Raw genomic sequence first — 25,772 nt, forward strand, 5'->3', positions numbered from 1 at the left:
AAAGATGCCTACTACTGCCATTGTGGACAAATAGAGAGATCTGAATTCAGAAACATGCATATTTTTCTCTCCTGTTTTCCATGTGTGCATGCTAGCTTACATTCACTCAGTTTAATTTGTAAAGGCTGATTTTTTTGTATTAAACAAATCTATTTGCATTCAGCTTGCATAATCTTAAATATATGTTTTGTTGGGAACAATGGGCCTTTAGTGGTGCAGTTGCAGTTAATCACAGAGGTGTGACTCCTAACTGGTGCCAGCACTGGTCCCAGTGCTAGAATATATTAAGCTGTAAAGTCTTCAGTGATGTCAGAACCAAGAGTCCCAAATATAATGTATAGTTTTTGTATTTGAAAACTAATTTGAAATAATCTGGGAAAGGAGCAAAATGTCTTTACTAATAACTATTTAAGGCTTACATCTACACTATGAGCTAGGGTGTGATTTCCCCTCCTCATGTACGCATACTCAGGCTAGCTCTCAGTAAGCTAGCACAAGTATAATAACAGTGTAGCTGTAATAGCACTAGTGGTGACAGCGGAGGCACAGCTGAGCCATGTTCAGTACATTCCCACCAATTTCAGGCATGTGGTTCTACTCTCACACTATTTTTGGGTTAGGAACTGTCTTTTGTTCTGTGTTTGTAAAGAACCTAGCACAGTGGTTCCTGGTCCATGACTAGGGCTCCTATAGTAATACAAATAACAAATAATAATCTGAAAAGTGACTGTTAAAAATGGCATTAGTGCATCAAGTTTATAAATAGCATATTTTTTGGTAATTCTGAGAGCTAAGAAGGTGGTGTGTGTATGTGTTTATCTCTCTCCTTAACTCTTACCACTACCAGAAAAGAGGATTCTGCAGTCCAAATTCTATGGACAGTGGGAGTTCTGAAGATAATGTGGATGCACAAGTGTAACGGAAAGCAGAATTTGGCATGCAGAATTCATGTTGCTAGTGATGTGTGAGAAGTTAAGAACTCAGGTTGGGATGTAAGGCAAGTAATTAGGAAAACATTGTGTATAAACTGAACAAATTTAATATGGAGTCACTGAAGAACAATAAATATAGAACCCACAATGCCATTTTTGTGTTGCCTTTTCAGATCAGAACCATACTTAACATGCAGGTCTGGAAACACGAGACCCTTGACTGAAATGGAAACTGTGCTTTTCACTATTTATTCTTAACAGCAAACAGTTTGTGGCTTTGACTTGTTGCGTGCTAATGGACAATCCTATGTCTGTGACGTCAATGGCTTCAGTTTTGTGAAGAACTCCATGAAATACTATGATGATTGTGCGAAGATACTTGGGTAAGAATTCATTAATTGATATTATATGATTGGTTTATATGTTCATGCAATCATTTCTTTGCTATGGAAGTTTTCATCCAGTTTCCAAAGTATTTCTGTCTTAAACATTTTTTTTGAGGGCTCCTTTTACTCCAGGATTGAAACAAGTTCAAGGAATCTTCTGGATAGTTTTTTCTTTAAAGCAGGAAAAGCCTTTGCTTTTAAAGCGAGCATCATCTAGAATAACTAGAAATCAAAAATAAATTTATAAAAGTTTATTTTTTTTATTTTCATGTGCATTCCCTTATGCCTTAGAAAAGTGACAATTGCAGAATTCAAAATCAATCTGAGAACATCTTTGTTAGAAAAATAAAGAAATATGCTAACTTGTTAAATTTGCTTAACGGATTAACTAACCCAGATAAAAAGTGCAAGTTAAGGTGTGCTGTACAGAGGTTGGTTGAAAGCACAGCTTTGCACTGCCCTTGTCTGGGTGCGGCTTTGGGCCCGGCTGTTGCTGCCCACGTTGTGTTGAGGCAGTTATCAGACTACTGTAATTCATATTGGCTACAACAGCCCAAAGGGCTGAAAATTTAGACCAGGATTGGTGTGATATAGAAGGATCCTGACTGTGCCTTCCCTTCCTTCAACCATGCCCCCTTTTCTCTGCTACCATGCCACTGATTTGTCACCCATAAATTAGGGTGATTCTGTGTTGGCCAGTTAAACTGTCTTTACAACAAGATTATACTAGTGATGTAGTGCAAAAAGACCATATTACACTGAATCACCTGAGCTGAAAGGAGGGAAATAATTCCTGTTAGATAATAACATCAACTACAGTCTTGTTGCTTAGATTTAGTGGCAGGAAGTCTGAAGATTCAAGTGCACTTCTCCAGTTGTACACAGTCAACTTAGTCTAGATTCCTGCCATGGTGCAAAGAGCTTTCATCTACATTTTTTCCTTATATTAAAAATAGCATTGTTATAGCAGAGCTAAATCAACAGCAGACTTGCACTAAGTTTGGGAAGTCTAGGAATCATTGTTCATAGATTGAGTTAAGTATCTAAGGGCTGGTCTACACTATGAGTTTAATTCGAATTTATCAGCGTTAAATCGAATTAGCCCTGCACCCGTCCACAGAACGAAGCCATTTATTTCAAAATAAAGGGCTCTTAAAATCGATTTCTGTACTCCTCCCCGACTAGGGGAGTAGCGCCGAAATCGATATTGCCATTTCGAATTAGGGTTAGTGTGGCCGCAATTTGACAGTATTGACCTCCGGGAGCTATCCCACAGTGCTCCATTGTGACCGCTCTGGACAGCAATCTGAACTTGGATGCACTGGCCAGGTAGACAGGAAAAGCCCTGCGAACTTTTGAATTTTATTTCCTGTTTGCCCAGCGTGGAGAGCACAGGTAACCATGTAGTCCGATAATCGAAAAAGAGCACCAGCATGGACCGTACGGGAGGTACTGGATCTGATCGCTATATGGGGAGAGGATTCAGTGCTAGCAGAACTTCATTCGAAAAGACGAAATGCCAAAACTTTTGAAAAAATCTCCAAGGGCATGATGGAGAGAGGCCACAATAGGGACTCAGATCAGTGCTGCGTGAAAGTTAAGGAGCTCAGACAAGCCTATCAAAAAACAAAGGAGGCAAACGGTCGCTCTGGGTCAGAGCCACAGACATGCTGCTTCTACGCTGAGCTGCATGTAATTCTAGTGCGGGCAGCCACCACTACCCCACCTCTGACCGTGGATTCCGAGGCGGGGGTAATCTCAGCCACACCTGAGGATTCTGCGGATGGGGAAGAGGAGGAGGAGGAGGACGACGACGAGCTTGCGGAGAGCACACAGCACTCCGTTCTCCCCAACAGCCAGGATCTTTTTCTCAGCCTGGGTGAAGTACCCTCCCAAGCCTCCCAAGGCAGTATCCAAGACCATGACCCCATGGAAGGGACCTCAGGTGAGTTTTCCTTTTAAAATATAAAACATGGTTTAAAAGCAAGCGTTTTTTAATGATTAATTTGCCCTGAGGACTTGGGATGCATTTGTGGCCAGTACAGCTACTGGAAAAGTCTGTTAACGTGCCTGGGGATGGAGCGGAAATCCTCCAGGGACATCTCCATGGAGCTCTCCTGGAGGTACTCCAAAAGCCTTTCCACAAGGTTTCTGGGCAGTGCAGCCTTATTCCGTCCTCCATGGTAGGACACTTGACCACGCCATGCTAGTAGCAAGTAATCTGATATCATTGCATGACAAAGCCTGGCAGCGTATGGTCCCGGTGTTTGCTGGCATTCAAGCAACATCCGTTCTTCATCTCGCTGTGTAATCCTCAGGAGAGTGATATCGCTCATGGTAACCTGGTTGAAATACGGGAATTTAATTAAGGGGACAGAGGTGGCCCTTCCTACTGGGCTGTTTGCCTGTGGCTGAAAAGAAATCCTTCCCTGTAGTAAGCCAAGCGCCGGGGGCGGGGGGGGGGGGGGGGGGAAGGGGGATTGGCGCTGAGCTTTTCACATGTGGCTAGCAGGGATCTTCCCTGATACCAGCCATGCGGTGGGGGGAGGGATAAAGCAATCATCCCAGAGAATTGGATTGGGGGGGGGGGGTTAGGTTGTTTTCTGCTGCTGCAGGTTAACAGGAAAACCACAGCACTCAACGGGCTTTGCTTGGTATGTGGGAAAGGAGGGCGCAGAAGCCGAAAGACAATGGCTTACCATGGCCGCATGCAAGCCGAATTCTGTTGCCCGGACCTGCGTCTGTGATCTCTAACAGCAAAGCCACAGGCACTCAATATTAAGATGCAAAATGTGACCTTGCACAGAAATCATATGTGCTATGTAATGTGAATAGTGTTGTTCACCGTGAAAGAGTATAAGCATTGTTCTGTAAAATGCATCTTTTTAAATACTTCTCTCCTTTTTTTCCCTCCCTCCCTCCTCCGTCCCGAAGGCTATCTCAGATAAGGCGTCGGAAAAAGAGGACGCGAGACGAGATGTTCGCAGAAATCATGGAATCCACCCGCAATGAAAGAGCTCATCTGAATGAGTGGAAGGACATGGTATCAAAGTACAGGAAAGATACCAGTGAACGTGAGGACATGAGGGACCAACGTGAGGACATGAGGGACCAACGTGAGGACAGAAGGGACCAAAGTGAGGAGAGGAGAGACACTCGAGATGAGAGGTGGCGGCAGGAAGATGAGAAGAGGCAGGATGCAATGCTGGGGCTGCTGCGTGAGCAAACAGACATGCTCCAGCGTCTGGTGGAGCTTCAGGAACGGCAGCAGGATCGCAGACTGCCGCTGCAGCCCCTGTATAACCACCCTCCCCCCTCACCATGTTCCATAGCCTCCTCACCCAGACGTGTAAGAACGCCTGGGGGAGACTCCGTGCACCCTCCCATTCCACCCCAGTGGACAGCCCAAGCAAAAGGCTGTCATTATTTTAACCTTTTTTTAGTGGCCTTTTCCTTCCCTCCGATCCTCCTCCCAAACCCCACCCGGGCTACCTTGTCAGTTCTCTCCCTCTTTTTATAATCAATTAATAAAGAATACATGATTTTTAAACGATAGTGACTTTATTTCCTTTGAAAGCAAGCTGTGATCAAAGGGGGAGGGTGGGTTGCTTACAGAGAATGAGTCAATAAACGGGGTGGGTTTTCATCAAGGAGAAACAAACAGAACTTTCACACGGTAGCCTGGCCAGTCATGAAACTGGTTTTCAAAGCTTCTCTGATGCGCCGCGCTTCCTGGTATGCTCTTCTAATCGCCCTGGTGTCTGGCTGCGCGTAATCAGCAGCCAGGCGATTTGCCTCAGCCTCCCACCCCGCCATAAAGGTCTCCCCCTTACTTTCACAGAGATTGTGGAGCACACAGCAAGCAGCAATAACAATGGGGATATTGGTTTGGCTGAGGTCTGAGCGAGTCAGTAACGTGCGCCAGCGACCTTTTAAACGTCCAAATGCACATTCTACCACCATTCTGCATTTGCTCAGCCTGTAGTTGAACAGCTCCTGACTACTGTCCAGGCTGCCTATGTATGGCTTCATGAGCCATGGCATTAAGGGGTAGGCTGGGTCCCCAAGGATAACTATAGGCATTTCAACATCCCCAACTGTTATTTTCTGGTCCGGGAAGTAAGTCCCTTGCTGCAGTCGTTTAAACAGAGTAGTGTTGCTGAAGATGCGAGCGTCATGAACCCTTCCCGGCCAGCCCACGTTGATGTTGGTGAAACGTCCCTTGTGATCCACCAGTGCTTGCAGCACCATTGAAAAGTACCCCTTGCAGTTTATGTACTGGGTACCCTGGTGCTCCGGTACCAAGATAGGGATATGGGTTCCATCTATCGCCCCACCACAGTTAGGGAATCCCATTGCAGCAAAGCCATCCACTATGACCTGCACATTTCCCAGAGTCACTACCTTTGGTAGCAGCAGCTCAGTGATTGCTCTGGCTACTTGCATGACAGCAGCCCCCACAGTAGATTTGCCCACTCCAAATTGATTCCCGACTGACCGGTAGCTGTCTGGTGTTGCAAGCTTCCACAGGGCTATCGCCACTCGCTTCTCAACTGTAAGGGCTGCTCTCATCTTGGTATTCTGGCGCTTCAGGGCAGGGGAAAGCAAGTCACAAATTTCCATGAAAGTGCCCTTACGCATGCGAAAGTTTCGCAGCCACTGGGAATCATCCCACACCTGCAACACTATGCGGTCCCACCAGTCTGTGCTTGTTTCCCGGGCCCAGAATCGGCGTTCCACGGATAGAACCTGCCCCATCAACAACATGATCTCCAAAGCGCCGGGGCCCGCGGTTTGAGAGAATTCTGTGTCTATGTCCATGTCCTCATCACTCTCGTCGCCGCGCTGCCGTCGCTGCCTCTTCTTTGCCTCGTTTTTCTGGTCCTGGTTCAGCATAAACTGCACGATAATGCGCGAGGTGTTTACAATGTTCATGACTGCTGTCTTGAGCTGAGCGGGCGCCATGCTTGCCGTGGTATGGCGTCTGCAGTGTTCACCCAGGAAAAAAGGCGCGAAACGGTTGTCTGCCGTTGCTTTCATGGAGGGAGGGGTGAGGCTGTACCCACAGCCACCTGCGACAATGTTTTTTGCACCATCAGGCACTGGGATCTCAACCCAGAATTCCAATGGGCGGGGGAGACTGCGGGAACTATGGGATATCTATGGGATAACTACCCACAGTGCAATGCTCCGGAAATCGATGCTAGCTCCGGTACATGGATGCACACCGCCGAATTAATGTGCTTAGTATGGCCGCATACATTCGACTTTATACAATCTGTTTCCAAAATTCGAATTCTGTAAATTCGGATTAATCCCGTAGTGTAGACATACCCTAAAATACATTACACCATCCTTTAAAGTTCTCCAGATTAAAACCTGTATGAACAGTGATATATTCGAATTGGTGTATTTTAACATGACACTTACTAGAGTAGATTACAGGAAGCTCTTAGAAGAATTTATTATACCTACATTTTGCAGATAATGTTAGATTGTCTTCTTTGTAGCTATTGTGACCAGACTTCAGTAGTTCAACATAATAGTATTTAAATATTTGAAAAATAAAAATACATCTGTAAGTGCCCATCCAGTGCTCAGTGTTTGTCTAATAAACTGTTGTTGACTAAAACAGAATATTTTATTTAAATAAATTAATATATACAGTATTTCAGCATTTTAATTTAGTCATAAATTTTTGTTTTTCCCCATTTAGAAATATCATAATGCGAGAACTTGCTCCACAATTTCAAATCCCATGGTCAATACCTTTGGAAGCTGAAGATATCCCTATTGTGCCAACCACATCTGGAACAATGTAAGAGAAAAGTATCTTTAGCTGAATTGTGCAAAGTCCTTACATAACCTTTCTGTGAATTTTCTCTTCTCCCAAGGTATATCAGCTTCAGCTAAGAACACTTGTTTTGTGTGATGAAAACAAGAAGTGAATTGCAATTGATGTTCCAGCAATCGAAGTTTTTTATCCTTAGTCAAGCTGAGTATAGAACAGCAGATTTTCAAGTGCAGTCTGTTCTAAAAATAGCTTGCTTTATTGCTAATCAATATTCTAGTGTCAATTTAACACACTTTTTTCATAAACATTCTCTTTTACTAAATAAACCTCAAAATGGATTTGTTTCAAAAACTATTTAAAATAGATATTCTGTAGTTAGCTAAGTTTTAAAACCAGTATTTATAGTAAATTACATTCTTACATCATTTTCAGATAACTTTATGTTCTTGCATATCCTACAATCATTTCAATACTTAGTCAAGTATGTTTTTGTCGACTAAATAATTGTCTGTCTGACTCACACATTTAATAATATAAAAACCATGAGTGGTGTATAGAACTGGGAAATGTAACTTGACTTTTTTTAAATTTCAGGATGGAGTTGAGATGTGTTATAGCTGTAATACGTCATGGGGACCGTACACCAAAACAAAAAATGAAAATGGAAGTTAAACATCAGAAGTAAGTCTGAATTTGGGTAAAGGCAAACCTTATTTACACGTGCAGTAGTGTGTAGGGTACATGAGCTACCCACTGCAGTGAGAGGCAGGTTGCATCCACATTCAGTGCAGTGTGTAGCTACACCTAGCAGTGAAAGGCTTCAATGGGGAAAGGCTCATTACTGGAGCCTTTCTTCCTGCTGCCTCCACCCTGCCAGAACCTTTCCCTTTTTCTGGAGTCTTTCATTGCAGTGGTGAAAAGCTCCAGCAGTGGGACACACTGCACTGCTGGAAATAGTATTGTAGATGTGGGATGCACAGCATGGGCGAGTAGAGAGCCAAGTAGGATATATACCCTAGGGTTCAGGTATGTCGGGCATTCTACTAGCCTAAGCAGTGCCTCACCATTTGCACTGCTATTTATCCCTATACTAGCTGGGCATGCAGTGTTTGTTTGTTACGCACTGCCGTAAGTGTAGACATAAATTAAGTTTGGTATTTAAGACAAAATTCTTGCCTTGGATATGCGGGTTCAATTCAGTGGGAATTGCACATGCATATGCGCAAACTACATTTAAATCTTAATACTTCTTCCTGCATAACATCTCTAAGGTGCATCCCTTCATCTCTATCTACATAGCTAATTCACTTGCCCAGGCCTCAATCATCTCACATCTCCAGCAACTGTAACCTCCTTCTCTCCTGCCTTGACAATGCAGTTTGTCTAATGCTGCTGCAAAGATCATTTTCCTGGCTCATTGCTTTGACTGCATCTCCCCTTAATTTCTGCTCTTTTTCTGGCTCTCCCTTTTCCACTGCATCAATTGCAAACTACTAGTCTCTGCTTTTAAGGCCTTCATAAACTATTGCTTACCCAGTTGTTTCTTGATACCTTTTGTCTCTTGCCTTATACTTGAAGTGTAAGCATTTTGGGAGGCTAAGGGACCCTCTTTGTTATTGCTTTGTACAGTACCTAACACAGTGGGACCTTAATCTATGATTAGGTGCTACAGTAGTAAAAATATCATTTGAGGGCTAGATTCTGTGCTCAGATTTTAAGTGAAAGATTTGCTGTAAGTCTGCAGAGCCATATGTTTAGTATTTTATAACTAATAATGTTGTGTTGGGTTTTTTGTTAAATTTTGAACAGATATGTCTGTTTACTCAGGATTCTTCATATCTTTTGTGTAGTACCTGTATTTTTTCAGTCTTAGGCCTGGTCTACACTAGGAGGTTATGTCGAATTTAGCAGCGTTAAATCGAATTAACCCTGCACCCGTCCACACAACGAAGCTATTTAGTTCGACATAGAGGTCTCTTTAAATCGATTTCTGTAGTCCTCCCCGACGAGGGGAGTAGCGCTAAATTCGACATGGCCATGTCGAATTAGGGTAGGTGTGGATGGAATTCGACGCTAATAGCTCCGGGAGCTATCCCACAGTGCAACACTCTGTTGACGCTCTGGACAGCAGTCCGAGCTCGGATGCTCTGACCAACCACACAGGAAAAGCCCCGGGAAAATTTGAATTCCTTTTCCTGTCTGGCCAGTTTGAATCTCATTTCCTGTTTGGACATCGTGGTGAGCTCAGCAGCACTAGCAACGATGCAGAGCTCTCCAGCAGAGGTGACCATGCAATCGCAGAATAGAAAGAGGGCCGCAGCATGGACTGATAGGGAAGTCTTGGATCTGATCGCTGTGTGGGGCGATGAGTCCGTGCTTTCCGAGCTGCGATCGAAAAAACGGAATGCGAAGATCTACGAGAAGATCTCCAAAGCCATAACTGAGAGAGGATACAGCCGGGATGCAACGCAGTGCCGCGTGAAAATCAAGGACCTGAGACAAGGCTACCAGAAGACCAAAGCAGCAAACGGACGCTCTGGATCCCAGCCCCAGACATGCCGTTTCTACGAGGCACTGCATTCCATTCTAGGTGCGGCCACCACCACTACCCCACCACTGACCATGGACTCTGAGGATGGGGTATTGTCGACGGCCGCTTCCTCGGAGATGTTTGCGGACGGGGAAGATGAGGAAGGAGATGAGGAGGACGAGGCAGTCGACAGCGCATACAACACTGATTTCCCCGACAGCCAGGATCTCTTCATCACCCTCACGGAGATCCCTTACCAACCCTCCCAAGGCGTTAACCCGGACACAGAATCAGGGGAAGGATCAGTCGGTAAGTGTTTTAAATATGTAAACATTTATTTTGATCAGAACAGGAATGGAATATTAACAATGGGTTTTTCATGATTACTTTGCCCTAGGCGCTCTACTTTTTAGTCCTTGCCAGTGCAGCTACTGGAAAATTCTGTAAATATGTCCGGGGATAGAGCAGAAATCCTCCTGGGACATCTCCACAAGGCTCTCCTGGAGGTAATTTGAAAGCCTTTGCATTAGGTTCCTGGGGAGAGCGGCCTTATTGCGTCCTCCATGGTAGGAAACTTTTCCGCGCCAGGCTAGCAGCAAGTACTCCGGGATCAGTGCCTCGCACAGCATGGCCGCATAGGTCCCTGGTTTTTGCTGGCATTCCCACAGCATGCGGTCTTTCTCTGTGTCCGAAATCCTCATCAGAGTGATATCACTCATGGTGACCTGCTTTAAATTAGGGGAATGTTAGTATTGGGACTGATTGCCTGTTCTTTTACATAAATGTAACCGGCGGTTTACAGCCACGCGGTGGAGGCGGGACAGGGGCAGCATACAGGGATCTTTCCCGGGGACAGCCGCGAGGGGGGTGGGACAGGGGCAGAGTTCATGCTGGCCGGATTGCCGGCAGCAGGAACTGGCCAACGCTAGGGGCATTGCTTTGAACGTGAAAGGAGGGCACTGCTATAAATTAAGCTTTCAGCAGCCAAAAGTCTACGGCTTACCATGTCCGCCTGCTACCCGAATTCCGCTGTCCTGCCCCGCTTGTGTGATCTGTACTCCAAGACCCCAGGCACTGAATGGAAAGGCCGAAAATTCGACCTTGTCCTGAGTGCGCATGTGATAGGTGCTGTGCATGGTCTTGTTCACAGAGAAAGACTAGGTTCATTGTTCACAAAAATGTATCTTTGTGAGGAATTCACTCCCTTTTTCCCATCCCACAGCTGCAAGTGTCTCCCGACCTACCCCGGCATCCCCCTCCCAGAGGCTGGCGCAGATTAGGCGCTGAAAGAGAAGGACACGGGACGAGATGTTCTCCGAACTTATGGGCTGCTCCCGAGCCGAGGCGGCACAGCAGACCCAGTGGAGGGAGAACATGTTGCAATACCAGCGATCACACAGCGAACGGGAGGACAGGTGGCGGCAGGAAGACCAGCAGGCGGCTCAAACGCTGCTTGGACTAATGAGGGAGCAAACGGACACGCTCCGGTGCCTTGTAGATGTTCTGCAGGACCGGAGGCAGGAGGACAGAGCCCCGCTGCAGTCTCTAACCACCCTCCCCCGCCACAAAGTCCCATCCCCCCCTCACCCAAAGTCCCAAGAAGGAGGGGCGGCAGGGGCCGTGAAAACAGTCACTCCACCCCTGCAGACTGCTCAAGTACCAGACGGCTCTCATTCCCAAAGTTTTGATAAGTCCTTTCCTTCACTCCAAAAGCACCTCACCCAAGCCCCCAACCCAGTGTCATCCCCTAACTGTGTAGTTGTTAATAAAAAATATGTTTCTGTTAATTACTGTTTCCGTCAGGTTCTTTTAGAGGAGAGTGTGTTTGAAGGGGGGAAATGGGGTTGGTAATTGGAGAGGACAGTCACCTTTACCAGGGTACAGACACGGGGGCAGGTTCAGCAGCAGGTCACACACACATTGCAGTCACTAGGCACCCTGGTCAGTCTGGGAGGTGGTTTTCATGTTCTGTGTGGGGGGGCTATGTGAGTTTGTGGCGGGGGAGGGTGGTTACAGATCTTATGCAGCGGTCCTTAGCCTGGATGACAGAGCCACGCAGCAGGGGATCTGTAACCGTCCTCCCCCGCCACAAAGTCACATAGCCCCCACACACAGAGTCCCGAAAAGGAGGGGTGGCAGGCTCCGTTGAAACAACCAGTCCACCACTGCGGACCGCTCTAGGAGCAGGAGCCTGTCATTCCTCGAGTTTAGAAGCGTCCTTTCCATCACTACACCTGCTCCCCACCACAGTCTGCGTCCCAGTTTCAACCCTTTACCACGAAACCCTTAATAAAGAAAACGGTGTTAATGAACAAAGTTCCATTTATTTTATTTTTAAAGGTGTGTTGGAAGGGGGGCAACGGGGTGAAGGGGGTATGTAACTGGAGAGGATAGTCAACATTAAGTGGGTAAAGAAACGGGGGCAGGTTCAGCTTCTCTTTAAACAAACTTAATAGTCACAGGTTACCCTGCTCACTGTGGAACCTAGCTTTCAAAGCCTCCCGGATGCACAGCGCGTCCCGCTGGGCTCTTCTAATCGCCCGGCTGTCTGGCTGGGCGTAATCAGCAGCCAGGCGATGTGCCTCAACCTCCCACCCTGCCATAAACGTCTCCCCCTTGCTCTCACAGAGATTGTGGAGCACACAGCAAGCTGCAATAACAATGGGGATATTGGTTTCGCTGAGATCAGAGCGAGTCAGTAAGCTTCTCCATCTCCCCTTGAGACGTCCAAAAGCACACTCCACCACCATTCTGCACTTGCTCAGCCGGTAGTTGAAGAGTTCTTTTTCACTGTCCAGGGCGCCTGTATAGGGCTTCATGAGCCAGGGCATTAGCGGGTAGGCTGGGTCCCCGAGGATCACTATAGGCATCTCCACATCCCCAACAGTTATTTTGTGGTCCGGGAAGTAAATACCTTCCTGCAGCCGTCTAAACAGACCAGAGTTCCTGAAAACGCGAGCGTCATGAACCTTGCCTGGCCATCCAACGTTGATGTTGGTAAAACGTCCCAACGATGTTGGTCCACCAGTGCTTGCAGCACCATTGAAAAGTAGCCCTTTCTGTTAATGTACTGGCTGGCCTGGTGCTCCGGTCCCAGGATAGGGATGTGAGTTCCATCTATAGCCCCACCGCAGTTTGGGAATCCCATCGCGGCGAAGCCATCTAGGATGACCTGCACGTTTCCCAGGGTCACTACCTTTGAGAGCAGTAGCTCAACGATTGCGTTGGCTACTTGCATCACAACAACCCCCACGGTAGATTTGCCCACGCCAAAGTGGTTCGTGACTGACCGGTAGCTGTCTGGCGTTGCAAGCTTCCAGAGGGCTATGGCCACTCGCTTCTGGACAGTCAGGGCTGTTTGCATCCGGGTGTCCTTGCGCTTCAGGGCAGGGGACAGCAACTCACAAAGTTCCAGGAAAGTTCCCTTACGCATGCGAAAGTTTCGCAGCCACTGTGATTCATCCCAGACCTGCAGCACTATGCGGTCCCAGCAGTCCGTGCTTGTTTCCCGGGCCCAGAATTGCCGTTCCACAGCATCAACATGACCCATTGCCACCATGATGTCCACGGCGCGGGGTCCTGTGCTTTGCGAGAGGTCTGTGCCAGTCTCAGACTTCATGTCCTCACCGCGCTGCCGTAGCCTCCTCGCCCGATTTCTCAGCATTTGCCTCTGAAAAAGGTGGATGATAAGGTGCGAGGTGTTGACAACGGCCATAACTGCAGCGATGGTCGCAGCGGGCGCCATGCGCGCAGTGCTGTGGCGTCCGCGCTGTCACTCACCAGAAAAGTGCGCGAACTGATTGCCCGCCGGCGCTTTCAGGGAGGGAGGGCGGGAGTGACGGTTGAATGATGACAGTTACCCAAAACCACCCTCAACACATTTTTTCCCCAGCAGGCATTGGGGGCTCGACCCAGAATTCCAATGGGCAGCGGGGACTGCGGGAACTGTGGGATAGCTGCCCACAGTGCATCGCTTCCAATGTCGACGCTTGCCCCGTTAGTGTGGACTCACAAATTCGAATTACTGTTCTTAGTGTGGATACACATGTTCGACTTTGTAATATCGGTTCCACTAATTCGATTTAAGTAAAATCGAACTACTCTCGTAGTGTAGACATACCCTTAGTAAGCTAACAGAAAAAGCTCTCTTATTTTGCAGTTGTGTTTAAGTCATGTGCTAGTGAGATGAGACCTCATTGAACAGAGAGGTTCATATCAGAACAAACTTTCTCATTATTCTGCGGTGTTCAAATTGGGGATTGATGAGGGAGGTTAGTTCCTGCTCTTCATTTTGCTTTAATTGAAAATCTTCCTGTTGCCTTAAAGTGTATTAGATATCCTATTTATTAGATATCCTTTTAATCTGTATGTTTTCTCCTAAAGATTTTTTGATCTCTTCGAAAAATGTGATGGATATAAGTCAGGAAAACTAAAACTGAAGAAACCCAAACAGTTACAGGCAAGTCTATCTTGATTTTCTTTTTCTTGGTTCTATAATTGATGAATAATAGAATTCCTTGTTATATATAGTGGTTTCATTTTTGTTTTTTTTAGGAGGTGCTTGATATAGCAAGACAGCTCTTACTAGAACTTGGGCAAAACAATGACTCTGAAATTGAAGAAAGCAAAGCAAAACTTGAGCAGCTGAAGACTGTTTTGGAGATGTAAGGATCTAATTTTTAATCCTCACATCGGAACTGGCATAACTGTTATTTTGATCTCATTAGCTTTCAAAACTAATTCCCTTACATTAATTTATCAACTGACAATATAATGTATAACAATACTAATCTGAATTTTTGAATATATTAAGAGGAAGGATGGTTTTGTGATTAAGACATTGCACTGGTAGTGAGGAGGTCTGGTTTTACTTCTTGTGTGACCTTGTACAAATCACTTAATCTAACCTGTTCCTCATCTGTATGATGGGGGAAATACTTCCTTTGCCTTATCCTGTTATCCATGTTGTCTATATAAATTACCATATATACTTGATCATAAGCTGGTTTGTTTATAAGCCGACTCCCTCCCCCCCCCCCAAGACGGATAAGTAAAAATGGAAATTTTTTATAACCCGTTCATAAACCAACCCTATAATTCAGGGGTCAGTGAACTTTGGCTCCCGGGCCATCAGGATAAGCCGCTGGTGGTCCGAGATGGTTTGTATACCTCGAGCGTCCGCAGGCATGGACTTAAACCTAAGTAAACAAAGTGTCCCGGCGCGCCAGCTGCTTACCCTGATGGGCCGGGACAGCAACTGGTGGGGAAATTTTTTGGGGGGGAGAGGCTGGGAGTCAGGGGAGTAACCCCTGTGACCACCCCCCACATGACCCCACCCCTAGCCCGGGACCCCCACACTCTCCCCATCCCATCCCTTCCCACCTTATCTGGGGAGGGCCAGTGGAGGATGTCTCTGACCTGGCTGGAGCTGCTCCGGCAGGCTGGGTAGCATGGCCGCAGCCTGCTCTGGCGGGCCAGACCAGGCGGCGCAGCCGCAGCATGTTCCAGCGGGCTGGGCTGGGCGGCGTGGCCGCAGCGTGCTCCGGCGCCCGGGCGGCGCGGCCACAGCCTGCTCTGGGGGGTGGGGCCGAGCGGCACGGCTGCAGCCTGCCAGCCCCGGAGCTGCAGCTGCTTTGGAGGCTGGGGGGAGAGCAGCGTGGACAGAAGTGGAAAGACTCTGGCCCCGCCTCTTCCCTTCTGTCTCTGCTGGCTGTGCTGCGTCTCCTTGCTCCCTCTGTTGGGGGGAGGGGCTGTGTCCCACATCTCCCTCTCTATACCCATTCATAAGCCGACCCTCCCCTCCCCGCCCCCCGTCTCTGGAGCTTCCCTTTTTTACTAAAAAAATTCGGCTTATGAACGAGTATATACGGTATAATCTTTTGGGGGCAGTGTCTGACTCTTGTTATGTGTTTGTACAGTGTCTTACACAATAGAGTCCTAACCTCAGTTGGCATGTGTAGGCACTACCGTAATACAAATGGTAATTTGTGGTGTGTATACTCCCTGTATTACAGAGAGTTCAAAAAAAGAGTTGTTGCAATTGAATGAAAGATCTTGTTCTCAGTAACCCACACATAGTACGAAAACTCATTTTAAACTTTAAATAATGTTTAGTATCTCATTATGTATTTAAGGTATGGCAGTGTCTAACTACCGGTTAGTGCTGAAATTGATATTAGATATTAACCAGATAGTAATAATTGTTTCTAGACAGTTAACTTGCCCTATAATATATTGTGATAAAAGCTTGTTACACTTGGAAGTGTTATGAATCCCATTTTGGAGCTTCATTGGATAACAAATAGTGGCTATCAGTATGTGACAGATCAGATCTGGATACTGATAGCCATAAGGATGTATGGTGCCAAAGTGGAATAAATTAATCATGCAGCTGGAGAGTGTGGATGGATGGGAGTGTTTATTTCTGGTGAGAGAGACATGAAGTTTCTTGGGAAATGTGATGAAAAGAAGCAATGGACAGTACTTAATATAGCAACTGCTACATGGTGATGACCATTTAAGTATTCATTCAATATTTTATTTAATTTGACAAATCAGCAAAAATGGGCAGGTTAGTAAGATTCAAAGAATTATGATGTCCCTAATTGATAGAGGGGTATGATAGTATTGAATATATATTGGAAAATCTGTCAGTTTATTTTTCCCCTCACTTTAGGTATGGGCATTTTTCTGGCATAAATCGCAAAGTCCAGTTAACCTATCTCCCTCATGGCTGTCAGAAAACTTCTAGTGAAGAAGAAGGTATAGTATAACCAATACATACTCTCTTACATAGTATGTAGAACTTAACATAACTAGGGGGTTAATTGTTTAATGTGGTGTTAAATAAAACAAGGACTTGTATTCTAGCCAAGTATTCAGCAACATTTTGTTTTGTGATGATATACTGTGATTAGCAATTTCTAAGCTGCTGAGTTTCTATTAGTAAGGTTAAGATATACTTTGCATTTTAATATTGTTTCCTAGGTAACAAAAATATGGAGGGAATAAATTTTATAAACTGTTCACCAAAGATGATGTCCTCTAGAAAAAATTAGGTTTTCCGTACATCTCCTAGTACTCTTATTCCTTTCATACAAAAAAGGCTAAAACATACAATAATGCCTAGGTATTTAAAATCCAATACCTGTGAATTTCCTGACTGCTGATTAGTTTTGTGCTTACTTTCACTTACTTTGTTTTCACTGTAATACGAGTTTCAGTTGTTTTAAAAGTACGTAAACTATGGGTATCTTCAGAGTTAAGTATTAGCTTTCACGGAACTAGACGGGTATTTCTCTATTAGAATAACAAGAGACTCAAACGCTGAAGTCACTTTCCTGAAGCACACAAACCTCAATGTATCACTTCCAGTATTACTTTAATATTAATTTAATGATAATTCTTTAATAGTCATTAAATAAACATTTGCATTTGTTGGTACACTATTTTAAGTGATCTGTCTGCATATAATTAGATAACAGAAGAGATGAACCATCCCTACTTCTGGTTCTGAAATGGGGAGGAGAACTGACCCCTGCAGGCAGGGTCCAGGCAGAGGAGCTAGGGAGAGCTTTCAGATGTATGTACCCAGGTGGACAAGGTAACCTTCTTGTGCTATATGGTATAAATTAGTCTTTTAAATATACATAAAAATAAAATACATGCACACATATACAAAGAGTCTCTGAAGAAGAATATCTGTTTGTTTGGTAGGAGATTATGCTGGATTTCCTGGATGTGGTTTGCTTAGATTACATAGTACTTATCGACATGATCTGAAAATCTATGCTTCTGATGAGGGACGAGTTCAGATGACTGCAGCAGCTTTTGCAAAGGTACTGTGTGAAATTGTATTTTCAACAAAGAAACCTGAAACTCTCAACAAGAATCTTGTCTGTGTTCTCTAGCAAGTTAGGGGAAATGCAGAGTTTTATTGCAGCCTATGTAAAAAAAATTCAACTTTTCTTTTTATTCAAGTGCATTTAGTGCTCATGAAAGGAGATCCAAATTGACATCTCTTGCATTTGAAGCCTTCCAAGCATCAGAAGACATACAGCATGGGAAGCTGCAGTACAAGTTTTTATTTATGTAGCCGCAGCAGTGTGCATCAATCCTTTCCAATAGACCACTTATGAGGGTGAAAAGGATATTTTAGTCTCCATGCCCATTTAATTATTTATCTAAAAGTTCCAACAAACTATGACAAATTGTGGGCATGATGGGTGAAATAGACATCTTTTAGGAACTGAACTGAGGTCTCAAGTTCACTTTACATAGGTAACATGGAGCTGACAGCAAATTACACATAGAGGACTGGATTGCTTTTGTGCTTTGATACCACCAGAGATGTAAAATCAATATAACATAATTTCATTTTCTTTTTAATATAAGATATTACAAGATGGTATAAACATTTTTACTACAGTAATATCCTTTTGTAAGATTGTTAGAGCAGAAACATCTTAACATTTAGTTGATCTCAAAATAATTACTAACTGGTGAGATGGTGGCGAACTGACAAAAGAAGTGCTCTTAATCATTATGCTGTTCAATTATGCATATAGTAATTTTGTTGTGCTATAAAAATTCTAGGGTGATGTTGTAAAATTTTAAAAAAACTGTTCCATAGCCCTGAACAATGTGAACTTTTAGACACAATCTGTGAAAAATGCAATCTTCAGAACTTCCATGTAGAATTATAAACTTTTTTGACCAAACTTTCACAATACTTTACCTGTCTTCATATCAGACAAACTTCCCAGCCCTCTGATCACAGCCCAGAAGCTCTGTACCTGCTTAAGTTTTCCACTCATTCCCCTTGTAGCAGAAGTTCGATTGCTTATTCCCATCTCCAAGAAGAGGGATATATCAGGTATCCTAAACTTATGTGAGAGCGCACATACAGTAAGCTGTTACATAAAGATTTCATTGAGTGAGTGAATTTTGGTAATCACAACATTTGAGACACTCGCAAGTTATTTGAACAATATAATGTAGAGTTTACATTAACATCTTGGTTTAGAAATAGATGCATTACTACATTTTAATCTTTGTTCATTTCTGAATAACTGTATTGTTCTTTCCAGGGATTACTGGCTTTAGAGGGAGAGCTCACTCCTATTCTTGTCCAGATGGTGAAAAGTGCTAATATGAATGGTCTGTTGGACAGTGACAGTGACTCTTTAAGCAGCTGCCAGCATCGTGTTAAAGCAAGGCTCCATGAAATACTCCAGAGGGATAGAGAATTTATGCCTGAAGACTATGAAAAGGTTAGAAGATATTAGAGAAATTATTTCCAACATAAGTTTATTAAAGTTTACCACGACTCAGTTTTCACACAAGCATTCCTTTATTAGTCCAAAGTCCACTTGCTGTTGGTTATATCCAAAATACCAATACAAGCATATACACATTTTATATCCTAGCAACCATACTGTTACATGCATTGGCCAAATATTCACAACAGGATCTTGCTTGGGAGATACCTTCCCATCATGGCATGACTCCAGAAGGGTTAGGAAAAGCTCTGACAAAGAAATCCCTAAAATCCTTGCCTTTTTATACACTATAATAAACAAGTGATGTCATTCCTGGTTATAAGACCTTAGCTAAAGCCAGAGAAGGCCATTTTAGGTCTGTACCCTACGCTTTTGCATGGTGTAGACAAACTTAATGGTTGGACTCCCTTTTCAAAGTTATCTTCTTTCCTTCTTTTGCCATATTTCTTCCCAACTTCAGGACTAAGTATTTCTTTGTAAACAAACCATATATAACCAATTATTTATTGTACCTGGTGCCCAGTTAATCAGACTAAAGAAAACATGGTTACCTCAACCCAAATCTGAAATAAAATAACACTGTGGTTTCAACGGTCACTACAAATTTAACACAAACAATGCTTCTTTTTCATAATTTAATTCTGTTTAGTCATATACTTTGGGCCTATTGCTCTTGCTAATATCAAACTCAGTTTAAGACCAGAGTTCACTTGGGCTCAATGTAGGCTTATCTTCCTACAAGATAGTTACCAGGATTAGTTTTCTATGAAGCAAAAGAAATAAAATTTTGTCTTGATCCTAATATTTGGTTAAAAGTAATTAGTTTTTATTAGGGTTGTCAATTAATCGCAGTTAACTCTAGTGATTAACGCAAAACAAATTAACTAGATTAAAAAATATAGTTGCAATTAATCACAGTTTTAAACGCACTGTTAAACAATACTACAATAGCAATTTAAATTTATTATAAATATTTTGGATGTTTTTCTACATTTTCAAATATATTGATTTCAATAACACAGAATACAAAGTGTACGGTTCTCACTTTATATTATTATTTTTATTACAAATATTTGCACTGTAGAAAAAGATAAACAAAAGAAATAGTATTTCAGTTCACCTCATACAAGTCCACTCAGTCCTACTTCTCGTTTAGCCAATTGCTAAGACAAACAAGTTTGTTTACATGTATGGGAGATACTGCTGCCCGCTTCTCATTTACAGTGTCACCTGAAAGTGAGAACAGGCATTTGCACGGCACTGTTGTAGCCAGAGTTGCAAGGTATTTATGTGCCAGGTATGCTAAACATTCGTATGCCCCTTCATGCTTCGACTTGTAGGCTCTAAAGGTTTACATTATTATGGTTTTGAGTGCAGTTAGGTATAAAAAAAAATTCTTCATTTGTAAGTTGCACTTTCACAATAGAGATTGCACTACAGTACTTATATGAGGTGAATTGAAAAATACTATTTCTTTTTTTTTTTTTTACAGTGCTAACAGTGTGATTAAATCTGCGATTAATCATGACTATTTTTTTAATCTCATGACTCATTGCATTTTTTTAAAACATTTGACAGACCTAGTTTTTATCCAGAATCGAGCATTCTGGTAAGGAAACTTTTTTGCTCACTGTGTTATCACGTGCACATGCTTGAGTAGTACTGCCAATGACCTCAGTGGGATTTTTCTCCTCCATCCTTAAAATTTCTCATGGAGTCCAGGGATGATTTTATCTCGAGCATGAGTGCTAAACATTCTTGGTGGGGCACCACAGAGGCATCACTTTGTCCTTTCTTTCATGGTGGCAAATAGAGTGACAGAGGGCCAGAAAGAGAGGTTATTCAGATAGCATAAAGAGAGAAGAATAGTGAACTGCCAGGTGAGGAGGAGATTGAGCCTGACCCATTCTGAATGGGAGATTCAGGGCAAACACCATCATATTATATATCCTTATATCCAACCCTCCACCGGGTAGTTCAGTACTGAGTAGGTGTTCCACTGAGTACTTTTCTGTCCTGCAGCCATCTGTTCCTACCTTTTTTGGGGAGGGGTTACTTATCCCTCTGACCTCCAGGCTGTCTCAGATTCTTTGAGAGCACAGGTACTCCTGCCTTGCCACCACATGCCCATGTTCTCTTGTTAATTGGAGGAGACTGTTTCACCTCCTGGCTTCCCACATTTGCTCCAAAAGTTTGGAGGGTGAGAGCAGAGGGGATCCGCTTCCCCTACCTTCTTATCCTCATTGCAATTAGATTACTGCTGTTTGTAGTACCTAATAGGCTATTGTAAGGCAGTATGTGCTTCCACCAGATGCTGTTGCTACTTCTAGGCCTGCTCTCTGCTTATGTGGGGGAAAGATCTGAACAGGGAGCCGGATTTCTGTCTGAAAAAAGGGAAAAGGTTCTGCAGGTCTCCTAAAATGTGAAATTACATGTTTAAATATTATGATTGACCACTCTCTTACCCTGCACTTTTCCTTTCTAAAAAGTGAAGGTAAATCAACAGCCATTCAGCCACTCTCCAGTGTCTTATATAGCATTACTGGCTTACTTAATGGTGATCATGCTTGGCTCCTGAAGTTAAACGATTGGTTCAGTTCTGGAGGATTGACTGTTGGTTCCTGCTAATAACTTGTTTATGTTCTATCCTGAAAGAAATAAAATGTCTGTGCAGGAGCAGCCATGTATTGGTTTTTTTTTAAAATCACAGTTATTGTTAGAATCCAAATGTACCTGCTCCCTCCAATTAAGTTTTGTTCTGTAAAGTTTCCTTTTATGATGTATTAGGAGCATTTAGCCACAGTGTACCATTCTGATTTCTCTTGACAAAGCTTTTTAAAAAATCTTTGTTATTCAAAACAAAATACAATACATTATTAAATGTGCACAAAGTTGTGAACTTCCTCACTTTTCAGAATAAAATAATTAACATAAGTGGGGAAGTTTAATTCTATTCCTGACATCGCTGTGGTATTCCATACAGAATAGTTTACCCTCTAAGTATCTCATACAGCCTTAGCTTTTGACACTTGGATTAAGCTTTCTGCTCTTGATTTATATCAAAGTGTGTTAATTCTGACTTTAAGGAAGTTGTGGACTTTGTACTTTTATGCATATGTTGAGTCTGGAAATCTGAGAGTTGAGAGATGTGGGGGGGTTGGTTTTGTTAATGCATCCCATTAGGATTTCCTAGATACACCTCTACCCCGATGTAACATGAATTCAGATATAACGCCATAAAGTGGCACTCCGGGGGGGCGGGGCTGCTCACTCCGGCGGATCAAAGCAAGTTCAATGTAACGCTGTTTCACCTATAACGCAGTAAGATTTTTTTGGCTCCCGAGGACAGCGTTATATCGGGGTACAGGTGTATTTAGATATAACCAATATTTCTGTTTTATCTCATACTGCAGCTTACTCCATCTGGAAGCATCTCTCTGATGAAATCAATGAAGGTGATCAGAAATCCTGTGAGAACATGTGACAAGGTTTATTCCTTGATCCAGAGTTTGACTTCTCAAATCAGGCAGCGAATGGAAGATCCCAAGTCCGCGGGTAACTGAAATATTTTAAAATGTGTGTTTAATTTGACTTCTGTCCATTTGAGACCACTAACTTTAATGGATATGCAGAAGGCAGGCACCCTTTCCTCGTTAGCTTCACTGTCTCACAGATTTTTGCTAATGATACATTCATACTGCTGAGCTTCAGTTCATCTGCAAATTTGACACCATCAGCTCAGGATTAAACAAAGACTGTGAATGGCTAGCCAACTACAAAAGCAGTTTCTCCTCCCTTGGTGTTCACACCTCAACTGCTAGAAAAGGGCCTCATCCTCCCTGATTGAACTAACATCGTTATCTCTAGCTTGACTCACTCTTGCTTGCATATTTATACCTGCCTCTGGAAATTTCCACTACATGCATCCGAAGAAGTGGGTATTCACCCACGAAAGCTCATGCTCCAATACGTCTGTTAGTCTATAAGGTGCCACAGGACTCTTTGCTGCTTTTACAGATCCAGACTAACACGGCTACCCCTTTGATACTCAAATATCCTGCAAAACCATAAGTTTACAAAGAGGGTAGGCTGCTCTAAATGTAATTTAAGTGAAGATTTCCTTTGAATGTTAGTATCTTCATTAAAGCTTTTGTTTGCTCTACACTAAAAAAGGGCCATGATGAATAGAAATGTTGTTCTATAAATTGTGTAGTATTAAAACAACTTCATTTTTATAAATTGCATTTTATCTCTGTAGGACTTGTACTGATAGCTAGAATTGATGTTCTACCATTATTGATCCTTTTCCCCATCCAAACCTCTTGTCTGCAATTTGGGGCATCTGCCCCAGCTCCTGTCAGTCTCCTGGATCCCCATATTCCTGTCTTCTGCACTTGGGATGTGTAAAGGAGTGGATGGGAAATAGGGGGCACATCCCCAGAAAAAAATATTTTAATCTAAAATTTTAAAGAAGTCCCTGAGTACTTCTTAAAACCACACTGTATATGATTTATCATGCTACAATTCTGCTTGAAGACCTAGCGATGTACTTGGAAAAGGGAGCTGGGGCTAGAGCAGACATGCTGCTGTCTTAGTTACCTTGTAATAGTTCCATGCTAGTAGCAATGAAAACTGAGAGTTCAAAACTACCCATACACATAACTATTCCCCCTTTTTCGAGCCCTTCAGATAATGATTTCAAGTATCTTTGTAGTACACCTCTACCCCGATACAACGCTGTCCTCGGGAGCCAAAAAATCTTACCGTGTTATAATGAACTTGCTTTGATCCGCCGGAGCATGCAGTGTCCCGTCTTGTCTCCCGTCCCCCCCGGAGTGCTGCTTTACTGTGTTGTATCCGAATTCGTGTTATATCGGGTCGCATTATATTGGGGTAGAGGTGTAGTAGTCACAGCCCTCTGACCACTTTGCCTCAATGCATTTGTTATCTGGAGTGAGCTAACGTTGTTTTACCCTTAAAACACATTTTAAGACTATAATTTCAATAATACATTTAAATCAGTTTAACTTTTCTGTTGGCTGATCAATCCTAAATAGTGAAATAAGAGTAAAATATTTTTCTGTCTAGATATTCAACTTTACCATAGTGAAACACTAGAGTTAATGCTGCGCAGGTGGGCCAAGCTGGAAAAGGACTTTAAAACAAAGAATGGAAGATATGACATCAGCAAAATCCCTGATATTTACGACTGTATAAAATATGATGTCCAACATAATGGATCCTTAAAATTAGAAAACACAATGGAATTATACAGGCTATCAAAGGCATTAGCTGACATTGTGATCCCTCAGGTAAGCACTTTACAACATTAATATGGCACCTTTAAAATAAAAATCTGTAAAAAATGCTTGCTGTCTCCTGTTTTTGGAAGGCTTCTGTATTTTGCAGTGACTAAAGGCTCCAAGATGACCTTCTGTTTACTGAAGAGATTGAATGTCAATGATAGAGTACAGATTAACTGGTCTCACAATAAATTAGTAGTTCATAGTCCATCAAATCTATTAAATGTAGAGTGAATTTTCCAGTAGCTTGCATAAATGTGACTAGGTCTTAGTTCCCATTAGCCCAATGTGCTAAAACTAAGTGTCCCATAATGACTATTCTTTGCAGATTAAGGAGGGCAGTATAATTGGAGTAATCAAAGATGTCCCTATCTGAAGTTGGATTTTTTTGTCAGCCCTTTTGCTTCCTTCTCAGGCTGATTGTAAGGGGCACAGTTAGTTTCAGTTAAGTGATAATAGGCAAACTGGTAAAGAATTTAAACCAAAATGGAGCTTTCTACTGCTAAAATGCATTTTGGTTTTGGTTTTAAATATTATGCTAGCAGTTAAATACAGATACCATCTTCCTTCTGTTATTTCTAACAAGACAGATGCTCATCAGGCAAAAAAAATACAATTTGGTTAATATCTATAAAATTATATCTTAGTCATCCATATTGCTGAACAAAATAGTATCTACTAACAAATGGCATTCAACAGGGAACCAGGAAGGTAGGAAATAGTTATCTCACTGTTAGTGTGGGAGCAAACTGTCTCCTATCAGTAAAGGAAACAAAACTTAAAAAAGCAGGTTTCAGAGTAGCAGCCGTGTTAGTCTGTATCCGCAAAAAGAACAGGAGTACTTGTGGCACCTTAGAGACTAACAAATTTATTAGAGCATAAGCTTTCATGGGCTACAACCCACTTCTTCGGATGCATCCGATGCATCCGAAGAAGTGGGTTGTAGCCCACGAAAGCTTATGCTCTAATAAATTTGTTAGTCTCTAAGGTGCCACAAGTACTCCTGTTCTTTTTTCTTAAAAAAGCAGAGTTCCTGGCAAAAACACATAGAGCAAGATTATGGAAATGAATGCACATTAGTAGTGTCTTCGCCACATGGTTCTAGATCTGTCTGCTTCACATTTCCTTTTTTTTTTTTTTAATCTACTGTCTGCAGTGCAATTTCAAAGCCAAATAGTCATATACGTTACATGGAATTTCACTGGATGTAGATGGACACATAGATACCGTTGTCAGTCAAATCTAAACTGCGTTCAGTATTGTGCTGAGTAGACTAAGGGAAAAAAAACCCTAAATATAACCTTCAATGTTAATGTCTCTCATTGGCATATAATTAGAATTCTTTCTCTGTGAATCAGGCTAATTCATTCACTCTAGTAATGGATTTGCCTTCATTTTTTTTTGCTTAATATATGTAGCATCATTTCTGATAAAATGTCTGCTCTGCAAGGTCTGATTTCCAATTCTGTCTACTAGTTCTTTGCCTAGATGAGAAAAAACTTTTTTTCATGAAGAGAACTAACTCTCTAATTGAAATACCACTGTA

The 25,772-nt window shown here is 42.9% G+C and overlaps 1 protein-coding gene across 1 annotated transcript in view; it reads left to right on the forward strand.

Annotated features, from left to right (window-relative positions):
- Positions 1-25,772, forward strand: part of PPIP5K2 (diphosphoinositol pentakisphosphate kinase 2) — a 93,130-nt gene that overhangs the window by 33,070 nt on the left and 34,288 nt on the right. The window contains exons 9-19 of the mRNA XM_065405953.1: positions 1,194-1,315; positions 7,035-7,136; positions 7,707-7,793; positions 14,026-14,101; positions 14,197-14,306; positions 16,319-16,404; positions 17,120-17,245; positions 17,359-17,480; positions 18,732-18,914; positions 22,337-22,478; positions 24,012-24,235. Of these exons, the coding sequence (XP_065262025.1) occupies positions 1,194-1,315; positions 7,035-7,136; positions 7,707-7,793; positions 14,026-14,101; positions 14,197-14,306; positions 16,319-16,404; positions 17,120-17,245; positions 17,359-17,480; positions 18,732-18,914; positions 22,337-22,478; positions 24,012-24,235 (1,380 nt within the window). The remainder of the gene's footprint in view (positions 1-1,193; positions 1,316-7,034; positions 7,137-7,706; positions 7,794-14,025; positions 14,102-14,196; positions 14,307-16,318; positions 16,405-17,119; positions 17,246-17,358; positions 17,481-18,731; positions 18,915-22,336; positions 22,479-24,011; positions 24,236-25,772) is intronic.

The sequence above is a fragment of the Emys orbicularis genome, chromosome 6 (genome assembly GCF_028017835.1).
Source record: "Emys orbicularis isolate rEmyOrb1 chromosome 6, rEmyOrb1.hap1, whole genome shotgun sequence".
In the NCBI taxonomy this organism is placed as follows: domain Eukaryota; kingdom Metazoa; phylum Chordata; order Testudines; family Emydidae; genus Emys; species Emys orbicularis.